This window comes from Alligator mississippiensis, chromosome 2, assembly GCF_030867095.1.
Source record: "Alligator mississippiensis isolate rAllMis1 chromosome 2, rAllMis1, whole genome shotgun sequence".
NCBI classification, from domain to species: domain Eukaryota; kingdom Metazoa; phylum Chordata; order Crocodylia; family Alligatoridae; genus Alligator; species Alligator mississippiensis.
Window position 1 is genome coordinate 34,710,168 of NC_081825.1, and position 15,282 is coordinate 34,725,449.

The 15,282-nt window shown below is 42.5% G+C and overlaps 1 protein-coding gene across 9 annotated transcripts in view; it reads right to left on the minus strand.

Moving 5' to 3' along the window:
• The window catches only part of LCORL (ligand dependent nuclear receptor corepressor like), a 194,292-nt gene extending 179,666 nt beyond the window's left edge, over positions 1–14,626 (minus strand). For 2 of the 9 annotated variants that reach the window (XM_059721601.1, XM_059721600.1), the window contains exon 1: positions 13,726–13,947. Coding sequence is in view for 4 of the 9 variants with exons in the window: in XM_014607685.3 (XP_014463171.1) it covers positions 14,363–14,507 (145 nt within the window). In the remaining 5 variants the exon portion in view is untranslated. Of the gene's footprint in view, positions 1–3,356; positions 3,520–5,762; positions 5,947–13,725; positions 13,955–14,362 lie in introns of those variants that run through there. The other 7 variants (XM_019480076.2, XM_014607685.3, XM_019480065.2 and 4 more) reach the window with 7 other exon arrangements.
• Between the last annotated feature and the right edge of the window lie 656 nt (positions 14,627–15,282).

The following is a 15,282-nucleotide window of genomic DNA, read 5'->3' on the forward strand; positions in this document are numbered from 1 at the left end:
GAGGCCCCAGCAATACTGGCTTTTGTATTTGTAGGTAGTTTTATTGCTTACACAAATTTTTTTTTAAAAAAGTCAATCTTTTGCAGTCAGTTTATGTATTTTCAGTGCATTTAATCCCTTTGAGTCTTTTCCTTAGTTATTTGATTCTCCCACAGAATTTTAAGGCAATAGTAGTTCAAGGTTTTTAATTTATGGTTATCAACTTCTATTCAGAGAAAAAACAAACCAACCACCAAAAAACAAAACCAAACACAAAAAAAACCAAACGCACACAAGCTTGTGGTTCCCAATTCTGAACCTAAAAATGGGGTGTGGATTTATATGCATAGTTGACTTACAGTACAATACTTATTTGTAAGCCTGTATTCAAGGACCATAAGGAAGTTAGAAATATTCTTAAAATTTGTACAGATCTGATCAATTTTCTGCTAAGGGAACTGGGTGGAGATGAGCACATTTATATCTAAAATGTAAATCAGCCTTCTTTAAAGCAATGCAACATTTTTTGGACAGCAGCAATTTTCTATAATTGCAGAATAGCAATAATCCTTCATTAAATGTTTATTTCAACAGATCAAATTATTAAAGGTTATTTCATCCTGAAGTAATCAAATTCACCTCTAGTGGAGTGCTGCTGACTTCCAATGATTATTTACCTTAATGGGTTAGCATGAAGAATTCAGGCCAAAATGGTAACAAGTCAAAGGAAACAGGGGAAAATGGTTTGGCTTAAAATCAGTATAATGGTTCTTAATGGGACATCCTATTTTAATGGATTTTGAATTAGATGGAAACTATCTTCATTAGCTTTATATCCGAGTTTGCACATCTGGCAAGTGTTTTACAACCGGGGGGGGGGGGGGGGGGGGAAATCAATCAAACAAACAAACAAACAAACAAACAAACAAACCTTTATTTTTCTAAAGAGCTTTTTCAAAGAAGCATCCATTTCATCTTGATGCAAAATACCCACATTTTCCAGATTAACTGTTCAAAATCTCTAGTTTGTTTTATAAAGAATACTCCTGTCAAGCTTGCCAAAAGTTGAACTTTACGGTGTCTTGAAGTGTGCTCTTATACACAAAGTCCACAAACAGAGAAGACCTTAAAAACCATTGTGAATGACTCGAGCCCAGGTTACAAGGACTCGAGCAAGACTTTCAATATATGGCTTGGGTTGGAAATGGCAGGGGGAAGGGCTCACTGTAAACTTTCCCTATCTGTTGTAAACCCCAGCAGCCCAAACTACTCAATTGACAATTCTTCCCCAAACTGATACCAGTCAATTGGATTCAATACTAGCCATTGTCAAGTATCCACTGAAAAGAGGGGACATTATTATGAAGTTAATAGGATGTAATCTAATCTACCTCTATGCACAAGTAATTGACGTGTAAGAAGACTTGCACAAGTCTGGAAGATCTTAGGCTTGGGGTGCCACACAGTGCAAGCAACTATGCAATAAGTTCAGCTGACTTGGGGCTGTGAAATAATTTGTGTTGCACTTTATTCAGGGTTTTAACAATGGGTCATCCCCAGAAACTTCTCGAGACCCTGAAAGCAGTTGCTGAGGCTAATGCAAAAGCAGCCACAACGGCATAATTCTGGGTTTGAAGCATACTTGTAAATTAGACATTTTAGGATGGAGCAGCTGGGATATGCCAATATATGCATACCCTTCCGAGTCCAATCATTATCCCAACAAGAACTGAGTTCAAATACCACTCAACAGAATTACTCCAGTCTGCTATGCACATTACTACTGTTCTCTACCACTTTCTGCGTCATTTCTCCTTTTGGATGTGTGGTCCCTGAATGAGATCTCTTTTTTTAAATGGAGAAGTATTGAAATATGTAAATGGATTTTAGACTATTTTAAAATTCCCATAGCTCACCAGGAACAGTAGTATTAACAGTAACAAGGCAGAGAGACAATTTTAGTCAACAAATATAAAACCTCAATTTACATGATGTTATGAGAAGTTGGTTTACAGTCTACTTCAGTTATTTCTCTAAAGTTCAGTGCTCTCTCTCGGTGTATATTTTTGTGAAAACAGTAAGTTTGCCACCAAATAGAACCTTTACATTAGGGAGATGCATCCCTTTGCTACCAGAGAAGATAAATGCATTTAGTAGTTAGAATGTTAGAGATAAGGTTTAATTAATTTTTATTTTAGCATATTAGAAAGTGATGAATGATACTGCCAATTTAATAAAAACCTCAAGCATATTTTTAGTAGGAAGCTGTATCAAACTAGGAGCAAGACTACAGGTAGGCTCCATGGATGAGCCTGATGATGTGCGATGTCTGCTGCAGTCAGGGGCCAAGTCCCAACCACTGATGAATCTGATGATCTCTTCTATCTGGTGATGCAGCCTTCCCCTCAGGCCCTTCAAAAAATGAAGCCTGTACAAAATCTGTCTTATTCATACAGACGCATAGGAAAGCACAGAGACTATAACTCCAAATCTGACAGAAGTTCATGGATTCTGCACACTTATTACTTAAGCTTCTTAAAGAAATGTTTAAATCTTACCATATTTTTTGTTAAAATTCAAAGTTCACTTCAAATGTTTATTTAAAAATCAAAACAGAACTCTCTCTAGTTTAAAAAAAAAAACAAAAAACCAACAGCCTTTTTTGATCACTGTATTCTTTCTTATTAAGCTGGGCAGGGTAATTTGGTCTATTGTCCCTTAAGGAGAAGGAAGACCTCTAGAGGACAGGTTACTATTAAAATTGTTCTATAGTCCACGTTCAGGGAAAGATTATCTTAAAAAGTGATATGCCATAACAGTAGTTGAGGTCGTGTGAAGTGCAAATTTAGGATTATAAAAAAGGTGAAGGGTTCTCTGAGATGCAGAGCATCATAAGATGTTCAAGGAACAGTCCCTGTGTTAGTTTCCCTGGATGGACCTCTCTACTTTTAGGCCACATCCACACATGGTATGGACATTTGGTTCCCCAGGGACAACTAGCAGCAGTGCATCTTGGCAGCATCCCCAAGGAATGCCCGTGCCATGTACGCTCTGGTGTGCGGCATGTTACCCAGGTGCAGTAGGGGAGGCCAGGGCCAGCATTGAACTGGCCCTAGCAGCCTTACCTGGAGTCCTGGCCTGGGGGCCTACTTGGGCTGCAGGAGCGGCAGCAATTCTGCTGCGTAGAGCCTGGCTGGCAGCTGCAGCACGACTCCAGGGAGGTGCAGCTCTGCTTTTAAGTGGCACGCACTAGTCCCACATGCTATGCTTTTTTTCCCTCTATGGATTTTTCTTTTTGACCCCTGGATATCCAGAAAACTCAGAAGAGGCCAAAGAGGCACCAGCTGGATAAACTTTTCTTATGTTGACAGACTCACCAAACTCAAAGTAGACACTGCACTCAAACCAGGTCTGTCCTGAAAGCTGGCAAAGTGTTGAGAGATCAAGAGCTTCATTATTTTCTGTGGTGTGTTCTCATTCAGCAGACTATATTCCAATCGGATGAACGGGTCCACTATAAGTCTCTGCAAGCCATGTAAACTGCAGATATTGTGGAGGGAAAGAACCATGAATGAGTATTACCCTACTGCCAGAGGGGCTCCTCTCCAACTTATTGTCATACTGAAGGTAATATTTGAATGCTTATAATAGTTGCCCATTAGCCAATTTAGGGAGAAGACAAGATTCATCTTCTTATCTAGGCCATTGTTTTGGCCTACGTGCGGAAAGTCCTGACTTCGCTCAAAGTTTTAACTCTTGAATTTTATCTTTAGAGGCCTTTAACAAAGTTAACCTAAAAATGACCCTTAAGCAAACACCCCACATTCTGAGAAATCAAACCTTAGGAGCCTTTGAAAAGATTGGAAAGAAAGGAAATTCCCCAAAATAATTAAATGATCAACAAAGAAACTGATTACCAAGCAAAAGAATCTGTTGAGTAAGATCAGAGCCCAAATTTGGGAGTAGTCACAGGTTTGGGTAGGAGGGGCCCAAGACGGCAAATCACTCAATAAAAACTGTAACCTACTATCCCAATTTGGAGGTAACCTCACTTGCAGAACAACGAAGGAAGAATCGTAAGTGTAGGCCGGATCAGACTGATCACCTGAACCACCCTCTCCGTGAACACGAATCTCTTAGTTCACGCTGAAGCCGCCGGAGCGCCCAAGAGGGACTGAAGGAAGGGGACTTGGTCCTATCAGTACTGAGGCCAGCCCATTGAACCGTACTACTGAGGCATGAAAGCATATCTAGGTGTTTGCCATCTCGGAATTCTAGGATTGTAAGTATATCATGAAAATAATAGTACTGATTCAAATTTAACTTTGAGTTGTAATTGTAATTGTTTGGGAAAAAAGTGCATTTGGAGCATGGTTTCTGATATATGTAGTTATTATGTTCTTAATGTTTGTGGTATTTCTTAAAGCTAAGCAGTGTTATGTGAGTAGCAAAGAATTTTAAAATAAAATTGTGTTGTATGAATTAAGTGTGCAGTCATTGTGAAATCATGTAATCAACTAAATACTCCCCCAGCCAGTGCATCAAAACGAATCAGTAAGTTGTGTGGGATTTTCTCTATTCCATAACCCACTGGAGACACTTATGTCTACCTGAACAACACATGTGCACTTCACAGACCATCAGCTACCACATTCCCTCCTCTCCAGTGTTAGGAGGCCATAAAAAGGGAAAAGCCAATACACGGACAGCAGCACAAAGAGCATAGGAAATGCCCTCATGTACCTCCAAAAGGTGCCCATCATTACCAATGTTTTCTCAGAAAAAATAAACTTAACTTCAGTAATGTAGTGATCCAGTAGGCCTTTAGTCCCTGCAAAAGTGTGGAGTGCAATTAAACTCCTGGAAACTAGGACAGAATTGTAGAAGTGTCCCCTATATGAAGAAAGTTAATCTCAGCTCCTTATGAATGGTCCTCCAATGTACTGCTATTAGAGAACCTTCCAAACATGTATTAGAGGGCAGGGCCAGTGGGACAGCAAGGGAAATTTCTGCCTAGTCTTAACTAAGATAAAGACTGAACCGAAGCCAAATTAGTGAATGCTAGATACTGAAACCTTTTCACAAAAAAAACCCCCAAAAAAACTCATAAAACCTCTGAAGGTGATGGTGACAGATTTTCTAGAACCTTGACAACTTAATTGTCTTTACAAGTTATACACATAAAAGGTTACAGTTAAGACTGTTGGGAATGCAATGCAAAAGAGGCATGATCTTATGTTTATTTTCATACATCCAATTTTTGTTCAACCACTCTTTATGTTCTGGAACAGAGGTGCTCCAGCCCACCGGGCTGGCCATAAGTCCAAAACTTTGGTGGCAGGGGAGTGTGGCAATGTTAATTGCCACTCAAGTGCTTTAGAGGACCTTCCCAGTTTCCAAGTTTCTGGACCTGTGGGATACCTGGCAAGCAAGATAACATGGTCCTGCATGCTGGATTGGACATACAGGGATGGGGAAATATTGGGCCCAATCCAGGTGCTGACCCAGAGAGGGGCCACTCTATGGGCCAGATGCCACACCTAAGGGGCTAGAAGAGAGACCAGGAATAACTGAGACAGCAGAATTGCTGAACAAAGGATAGCTTGATTAGTGGAACAATGTCACTTAAAAAGGGAAAGGGTTGTCAATACCTGTGAAGTGAAGAGCAGTTAGTGGAAGTCAGGTGGACATTGACATTCAGAAGACTTGGCTCTGAAGGACACTATTCTGTAGTGGTTATGAACATCTCTATCACTCTACTAATCATGGTTTCATCTCCATACCCCAAAGTGCTTGTCTGTCTCTCTTCCATTTCACTCTGGACTTTCAACATCCAACTCTTCTCAATTCTTTTACCCACTCATGGTTTTTGTCCCTTTAAAATGTCAATCCAGTTGGTTTGGCTTCTTTCTGTATATGTAACCTGAATAGCTATAGGAGTACAGAGAAAGAACAAGAAAGACAGCCTGCCTTCAGTTCTCTTGCATGTTTACAAGAACTATACTGGAGCACTCCCTTGGCTTACTTTCACTAAGCATCAGAGCTTCTTAATAAAATAGCGATAAAAGTATATGTATGCACATATGAAGGGAGCCATACTGTTTAATCTGTTTTTTACATTAGATTAAAGAAACAAAAAAATGCTAAGAAGGTTCAGCAAGACACTAAGAACCAGAAGGGATGTTTCAACTCAGATGGTCGAGTTATAAATTAGAAGAAGGATCTTATAAACAGAAAGTGTCCAGGTACCTTAAGTTGCAACTAGTCATAAAAGCCATTGACAAGTTTTTAAAGAAATAAACAAACCCTTTAAAATGCATATTCATATTCAAGTCATCTACATTTGCTCTTTGTGGGTATAAACCCATGAGGCGCCTAGTACTTACAATTCCAAGCCTACGTTGCAAGTATTCAGTTTCCACATAATTATGCCTTAGAACAACTGTGTATAATTGGATTTAATAGATTAAATAAAAGTAAAAATGCCTGTTAATAACATACAAGAGAGGTTCCAAAAGCAACAGCCTCCTCAGACTAAGACCCAGACATTCCTGGACTAAAAATTACTAACCCTACCATACCATTAGGCCATTTAGAAAGGGCACAACACTAGAAACATCACAGGTTTATAAAAAAAAAAGAAGAGAACTATAAAATTGAAATCAAACCTTCTCTAGTCAACGATATGCAACTAGGAATTAAATGAATGTAACAAATCCTTCCCCCCCCCTTTTCTTTTTTTTTTTTTTAATAAAAGATAGATTATTTTAGTGGTTCTGGGAACATCTACCTTGGCAGAAACTTTTGTATTTTGAAAAACATTTTACTAGATTCCATCCCAAAAGATAAAATGTTGCATACTACTGCATCTAACTTTTGGGTCCCTAATACAAAGGAGAATTTAGAATCTTTATTTTGAACCATTTTTTCCCCCCTCACACATAAACATACCCTGGAATACAATACTAACCTTGTTTTTGAGAGGCAGAATGAAGAAGAAAGAGGCTGAAGAGTTTTCCAGAGTTACGAATACACAAAGCAGAGATCAATCCCTATCGCCACCTGACTCACCCACCCTGTCCTGAGGTAACTAAAACCAAAACCCTTGTTGCTGCTGAAAACTGGCTTCTATGGGCATACCTGCTATACTGAAGAGAGCTGATGAGTCTCCAGGACTGAAATGGGAGAAGAGAGAGACCAGGAACTGCTAGCCGACTACAAAATGCCTTAAGAAAACCTAGCTTAATTAGTGGAATGTAAAGACCATTAAAAAAAAAAGAAACAACTCTAGAATAAAGAATAGACTTCCTCAGCTACCTGAACAGTAATGCCACAGCTGCTGCATTTTGGATGAGGGATCAAACCAGAGTGTATCAATTCCAGTTCAACCCCCACCCCCACGCAGCTTCCCTGCTTAAAATACGTGCCCCAATTTTGGAGGGGTGATATTAATGGAAAAGGTACAAATGCATGTGAGAAAATATGGTACCAGTCTTCGAACCGCAGCACATATGGGATCCAAAATAACTACACAAACAGGAAACAACTAAAGGTAGCAGAGAAATCTACATCATTAGCCAAGAGGAATGCAATACAGATGCGTCTTAAATCCAAACCCTTGCTCAGGGCTGCAGAAAGCAGCAACTTCTATTCTGAAGGCAAGCACCTACAATCTTTCTTTCAAAGAGTGAACAGACAAAGTCACTCTTTCAAGCATTACTCCCAAAGGATGTGAGGGATGACCCCTACCTTAGATTTTTTTTGTATAAAAGTATCAGGTAGCATTCAATCTGGATGTGATGTCTGGTATCAATCTTCCATCACATGCCACAGGTTGGCCACACTCTCTGCCTAGATGTGGCACTTGCAGAGTAGGACAGGAAGCAGAAGGCAGGAAATAGAGACTAGAGATTGGACAAGGAGCACAGAGTAGGGAGCAGAAACCAGAGCAGCAGATTGGGCAGAGGAACAAGACCAGGCTACACAATTTACACATACAAATGTACTCCTGGGCAGAGATGTGGGTTTTCCAGAAAATTTTGAGTTGGAAAATTTTCTGGAAAAAAAGTTTTCCCATGCCCTAAATAGAGCGTGATCTGATTTAGCATGTTTATTTTACTTCTATTTAGTAAACAAAACTAAAAAAGTACCCCGTGTTAATTTTATGTCCCAATAGCCTCAAGTATTTGAGCTGAAATATTTGATTAGGAAAAAAATTAAATATAGCATACTTAATGTGGTTTAAATGTTATAGTCAAACAAATTCAAAGCTTTATATGGATAGAAATTATTTTTATTGGAATACTTGTAAAAATGTAAAGACAATACACAATAGCATGGACTTCCCTTATATTGTTTGTTTAAATTTAAGAAAAAAATAACCCTAAAGGCACTGGAAACTGCTGACACTAATTATAGCACACCCAAAGAACTGTGCATAATATGTCGTGCTTTGGTTTTGATTTGACCTGCACAGCCAATTAAGTGAATTCATAACTTGATTTTTGGTTTGGTTTATTATGCGAGTGTATTTATCCTCCTGTTTACAAAACAATAAAACATATGTACGCCCTCACATGCTACCTAGGGATAATCACCGTAATGAGAGAAAACATTAATTACAACTTTGAAACTACCAAGCTTGCCTAATATTGTATTGACATCCATTCATTGTTACTGATGAATTTTATGAAACAATGAATTCTTAGAAATAGAAAACTTCCAATGGAAAAAATAAAGTGCTGGAAAATCTTCTGCCCCACATCTCTTGTCTTGGACATTGGACCAAGTGATACTAGACAGAACCTAACATCCAATACTGGCAATAGATGACAAAAATCACCTGGTCCACCAGCTGTTAATTGAAGACCCAAATAGACACAGGCTTAGAAGACCTAAGTTTTAAACTGTTTATACATGAAGCCCATAAGCTCCTGGAAAAGATTGGGGATGCTGAACCAAACTTGTGGGCAGCAATGGAGTGCTGGGCCGACAGCTGAGAAAAGTCAGACCTATTCCCACACTGTTTTATAGCAATACAAAAAAAGTGAGTCCACCATTAAGCATGACCTTAACACGAGAAGCGTGGGTCAAGCTGAAGAGACAGATCTGGATACTGACACTTCAAAACAACTTCACAAGATGAGCATCTTGGACAGCTCCCTGTCTGAATGAAGTGTTTAACAAACAGAATAGCACTTAATCAAAAGCTGCAAACTTTACAAATGCCCAGGTGGGGTAGATGGAATATGCACATTGAGCGATAACAGCAGACAGCAGTTCAGATTTGGAAGTTGTTATCTGATGCGAGAGTTAGAGCTGCCTGCCAAAAAGGTATGTCCCCACTAAAATAGAGAATACCCTTACCACAAGGTCATAAACTGTTACTCAGCTTCTCCTTATAAAAGTTATGCCACTACATAAACAAGAAGTCGAGATTTTTTTTAAAGGGAAATAAGTACAGGTGCACCGATATATCAGTTGCCTATCAGATCGGCACTGATAAAAGGGAAATTTACATTGTCGGTTATCAGCTTTTTTTGGCCTTTGCAGCCGATAACTTTGTCCAATAATTATGCCTTCTGGCCAGGGCCCCGATGCCTGCGTTCCCTCCTGCGAGCTACTGGTATCAGCCAAGAAAGTCTCTGTCAGTACACCCCTAGAAATAAACTGACTTTTCACAGCATAAGCCTTCTTCCTAAGTATGGCACTAGCCCACAAATGGGGAAATCTCGGTTCAGATCCTCACTCCAAGAGCTTCAAGCATTTTACAAGAAACATTCATTTGAATGACTGCAAAACAGTCTCTAGAGCAGGGTTCAGAACATAGGTACATCTCAAATATTCTAACCACTAGACAGAGTAATTCTCCTTTTCAACAGCTCCTTCTCTTACACCATGAATCTTGTATTTTTGGTTGTACACTGACACACCTTTGACCACATGGACGAAATGTGCCCATCCCAGAATAGTTTCTGGCTTCATGGCCAGGACGCTCTAAAGAGGTGGGAGATATGGGTTTTAAAAACGAGGGGGAACCGACCTTAGGTGTCCAACATCATAGGTAAGCATGCAGACTATTTTGTAAGAGGGGGAAGTACTGCCATCACTGCCTCCATGTTTATTTAGAAAAAATAAAATTGACAGTGACCACAGGATTTTGCAAAGAATCCTATCCTACCGGTACTATTTGGCAAGAACCAAGATGGCAGATTAGTCCTTCAAGGGCTGGCTTGTAATACCCCTCAACCCCTTTGACTGCATACACACATTTAAATAATCTGAGAGAATTCTCCCAGGTTGGTTCTCCTGCTAGAGAAACTTAACAAGAACTGCACATACAAGCAATCAAGGCCCTAAAGAGTGACTACCTTGTAGTGCTGACGCTGTGCAGACAGAGGGCCCCATGCACACATCCAGCTCGACAAGCTTCCTTAATCTATGTGGCAACAGGAGGCAGCACAGCAAAAAGGCAGCCCAGACTGACCAAGGTCAGCTTTTGTTTCCTTGCAATACGACTTGGGGATTGTGAAGGGCACATGTTCTACTCTCTGCTGGAGAAGCAGAGTTCAGCAACCGACACCATCTCCCTGGGGGAATGGGGGATGCTAAAGGACTGTTCTCCAAGAGAAGCCACAACATTTACAGACATTTGCTCTCCCATGAGAAACTCTTCCAGGAATGATTTAACTCTGGTTGTTCCCAAATTATTTTTCTTTTGGAACAGTCATTTTTATCATGGGAGAAAAAAGCCTATACTATCATGGTTTCTAGGAGAGCAGAGACTCTACCAGGAGAAACTGAATATCTATACAAGGCCTTAGTTTCTCACCTCTTGGTCTAATAACTGCTTCAAGGATGATAAACCATGAAATCTTTTAACAAGAAAACACTAAAGAAGAGCACAACTCCGTGCATCAGTGTGCTAAAATAAGGTATCAGAAACAGAGAGGCTCATCTCAAAAAGTTAGCATAACTAAAGTACTAAATTGGATTTTCTGAACAAAATTTCCTCCCTCTAGCATTAGTTAAAACTTATAACCCTCTCCATAAACTACATTTTTTGTAATTGTACAAGTTTTTAAAATATCATGAATAAAAAATAAGTAAGTAAAAGACGGACTACCCTAACTCCATTTAATTTTGTTTACATTGTTACCACATACTTTAAATTATTCAGATCAGGGTTGCCAATGCAAGAATTTTAAGTTTTTGACCATCTGCAAATTTCCTGTTGTCAACCAAACTTTTATTTTTTACTCAAACATGCTTTGGCTGGTTTATGTTTTACATAATATAAATGTAACTCTTCTGCCAGGTCCTGCCCTTCTGCCAGGCCCCAGTTCCCAGAAACAGGGGTTCCCCCATCCCAGAAACAGACCACTAAAGAAGCCTACCCACAACCCAGGAATATTACAGGCAGCCAATGGGACTCAGCAGCAGCAGCACATGGTTGTGGGGGGGGGGGGGAGGGAAGGGAGGGCAAAGTTATCTACAAAGTCCTGAGAGAAGGTTCCCTGCAGGGTGAAGTGCTCCCATTTAGACACCAGGTAGCACTGCTGTGTTCTGTCAGTATGCCTCCAGCTTCTTTCTAACCACGGAACTTCAATCAAGCTCTGGTTGCTTAAATGTTTTTACCTACTTGTGTACATATACTACTCACATCCCCCTTAATATGCATGAGATTTGCCTGACTTTTTAAATCAACTGTTCATAAGTTTACAGATGGTTGGCAACCCCAATTCAGACCATTTCTGTTTTGCAATCTACAGAATTATCTTCAACTCCCAAACCAATTCATTATTTCAGCAAATACACAAGGTTAAATTTATCAAAATGTGATATGTAGTTCCAGAGGGTAGTTAAAAAAAAAAATAAAAAATCTAAACAAGCACTAGATTTCCATTAGTCTACTCAGACACTCTTTCCACTTTTGTGTACACTTTTCTTAGATAAGAACTTCTCAACACACATACCAAACAACAGTTCCTTAACTGAGATAGTTACTGACAGAACCTACACCTTTAGCAATGTATTTTCCCCTTAATAGTTCTGATGCCCAAGTAGGATACATGATTAATCTCAGTAGAGTAAAAACACTATGTCTTTGTGCTTTAAAACACGAAAACAATTCCTACTTTTAAGCATTTACAATCCAAGAAATTTGGAAGCAAGTAAATCAGTAACGGTCATAGCTATTCCACCTATATATTTAGGTATATAAATGAAAGTAGGCACCCAAGTGCCATTCTATTCAAGTCCCAGAAAAAGGTAGATGAGTCCTGCTTCTTGTGACTGGGTCTTAAGGGTAAGATGTTATTGTATTACAGAAGTAGGTGGCATTAATGCATTTTAAAGAGTTGAAGGGGGGGGGGAGAAAGAAAGCAAACGAATGCAGGTGCTTACGTCTTAGGAGAATCTAGTCTTAAAAATATGATGGAATTTATTTAGCAGTTTCTTAGTTATATTTTGTTAAAACTGTCCATGTGCTACAGATCACTAAATACAAAACCAAAGGATCCTGCAAGAGTGCTTTTTAGGTAGAAAAGGATTTGGATTAAATGTACCAGCACAGAGAGGACAAACAAGGCATGAAGGCAGCACAGAAAAAATATGGAACATGAACAGAAAAAAAAATTATAAAAAGGAGCAATAAAAAGCAAGATGTTGGCAAAGTTAAGAAATGTGTATTATTTGGTACTCATGTAGCTGAACCAAAATAAAAATTAAAATCAACTTTTAAATTACACGTTGTGAAAACTTGCACAGAATTGTGCGTGTTGAGTAAATCTGAGTTTAAAAAAAGTGCTTGATGTCCTTTTTGTTTCAGCAAGTTTCTATATCTCTTTTGGTAAGGGAAAGAAAAAAGTGTGTCCATGAACAGCTTCACCTTCTATTTTGGATCCTGTTCCAAGTTCTAAAACTGTGTTTAGTTCGTTACAATGGTGCCATGAAGGACCTCCTTTACACTAAAATAATTTACCACATTATGTAAAATTTGCTCCTTCTAGTCCCACTCTAAAACTGCATCCACAAGAAAGGCTCCTTGATCATTTGTCAACTGTCTCAAAACAGTTGATATTAAGGTTAGGAAAAAGTCCAACACATTTAAAATTGGAATTTCATGGAATGAGTAGTTAATTTCTCTTCCTGCTGCGAATGAATGTTAGTCTATATAATTAGTAAAAGCAGCAAGTGAAAAAAGTTGCAGCGAATCTTGGACAGATGATGTTTAAATATATAACACTAAAATATATACCTATAGGCATTCCAGTATTTAAACAGCTCAGTAAACTACAATAGTCTGATAGGATTCTAACCAAACTGGATTTTCTTCCCCACAGAGACTGGAACAAGCACAGCCTGTATATTAGGAAAAATCTTCCATAACCAAAAAATATTTGCTCCAAAAGTAAAAAGATGCAAGCAAAGAAAACGTGCAAGTCAGTCACCTGCTTTACCTGAAAACTCTTTACAGGAGCTGACAACAAGACTTGTGATTTACTGTTAAAGAAAAACAGGCAGCTGAAGATACTGTAAGGCCGGCAAAGCAGGGGAAGGAGATAACCCCACAGCAGCGGTGGGACTTCACCTCCGCCTAGGGAAAAAAACATCAAATCCCGAATTCACGCTGGGAGCCGAGCCAACAACCCGCTCAGCGAATCCGAGCTTTATCCTTTTGCTTTGTGAGGTGCGTTTTGGCGGATACAGACAGCGGGGAAGATGCTGTTTGAAGAGGGTTTTTACCTGCTTCCCTGACAAGCAGCAGTCCGAGGCCAGCAACGCTCCCTGCCGCTGGGCAGCCACCAGCGAGCAGGGTGGCTCGGAGACCAGGAAGCCTAAGGGCAGCCCGACCCTCGGGACAGAGACAGGCAGCGCCGGTCCCTCGTCCCCGCTGCGGCCGCAAGCAACGAAGGCGGCCCCGGGCTGGCACGCACAGGTAGCGGGGCCGCGCGGGGGGAAGGGAGCGCCGCCGCCGCCACAAGTTTGCGCCCCCCCGGCCCCGAGGGGCGTCACGTGACACGGGGGAGCCGCGCGAGTCACCGGGGCAGCCGGGGGGAGGGGGCGGCGAGGGGAGAACGGCCGTCGCCATGACAACTTGCAGGGGGGAGGGAAAACTTCAAATCCCAACCGTCAGCGCACGAGCGGTTCCTTCTTAAAGGCGCAAGCACAGGCCGGATCCCCCACCCCGGGGCCGCCGGCGAGAGGAGGGGGCAGCCAGCACACGCCAAGACAAAAGGACCCGAGCCGGGGAGCGGCCGCTCGGCCCCCACTCCGCCCGCAGCCCCCAGCCTGAGCCCGGCCCGGAGCCCCCCCGCCGGGGGAAGCTCCCGGGCGCCCCGAGCCCGACCCCCGCGGGGCCCGGCGCCTCCCCCGCGCTTACCCACACAGTGCATGAGCCGGTGCCGCCAGGAGTCGAGTTCTCGGCGGACTCCCCTGCGCTCCGCCGTGCAGCGGGGGCTCCGGCACTGCGAGGCGGCGGCAGGAGCGGGCGCCGCGGCGGCCATTCTGTCTGTTCCCTTTTCCATCTGCCTCTGACCTCACGCCCGCTCATTTACATACGGGCGCGCGCGGCGGCGGCGGCGGCGGCAGCAGCGCTCGCGCACCGGGCCCCGCTCTGCCCCTCCCCAAGCATCCGGGCAGGGGCGCGCGCGCCGCCTCGCGGGGCGAGGGACACGCGGCGCGCGGGGGGGGCGGGGCCGAGGCTGCTGAGCGGTTGCGTCGTCCAAACTTTGCTCCAATTGGTGGGCGGTTCCGGCTGCGGGATCCAATTCCCCCCCCCCCACCAACCTCGGACTGCCACTCCCAGAAGGCCCCGCGCCCATGAGCGGGGAAGGGAGGGTGGGGAGGCGGTCGCAAGGCATGCCGGGACCTGCAGTCCGCCAAGGCCGTCCGGAGCCCCTCCCCGCCTTCGGGCGCTAGAGGGTGTAGGTGCCTCGTGGGGGCGCTCGTTCACAGCTGTCCCAGCTCGGCCCCGGGGCTGCGGGAAGCGCGGGCCAGTTGGTGGCAGACACGCGATAGCACAGTCTGCCCGTTTTGTGTAAGGGGGGGAGGGGGTCTCTCACGGAGGGCACCTGCAAGGCACCTCTCCCCACAACTCCAGCGAAGCAAAGCACCTTTCTCTCAGGACCTGCCCAGCTCCTCCCCAACACAGGAGGGTTAGCCACGCCTGCCCACTTGGACATGCCACAAGAAGAAGGCCCTTGTATCCTTTTGGATGGACAGCTGCACTCTTGCCCCACACAGTTTATTATTTGATGGCAAGGAAGCCCTTAAACTGGGGTCAGAGTTGAGGTACAGCTC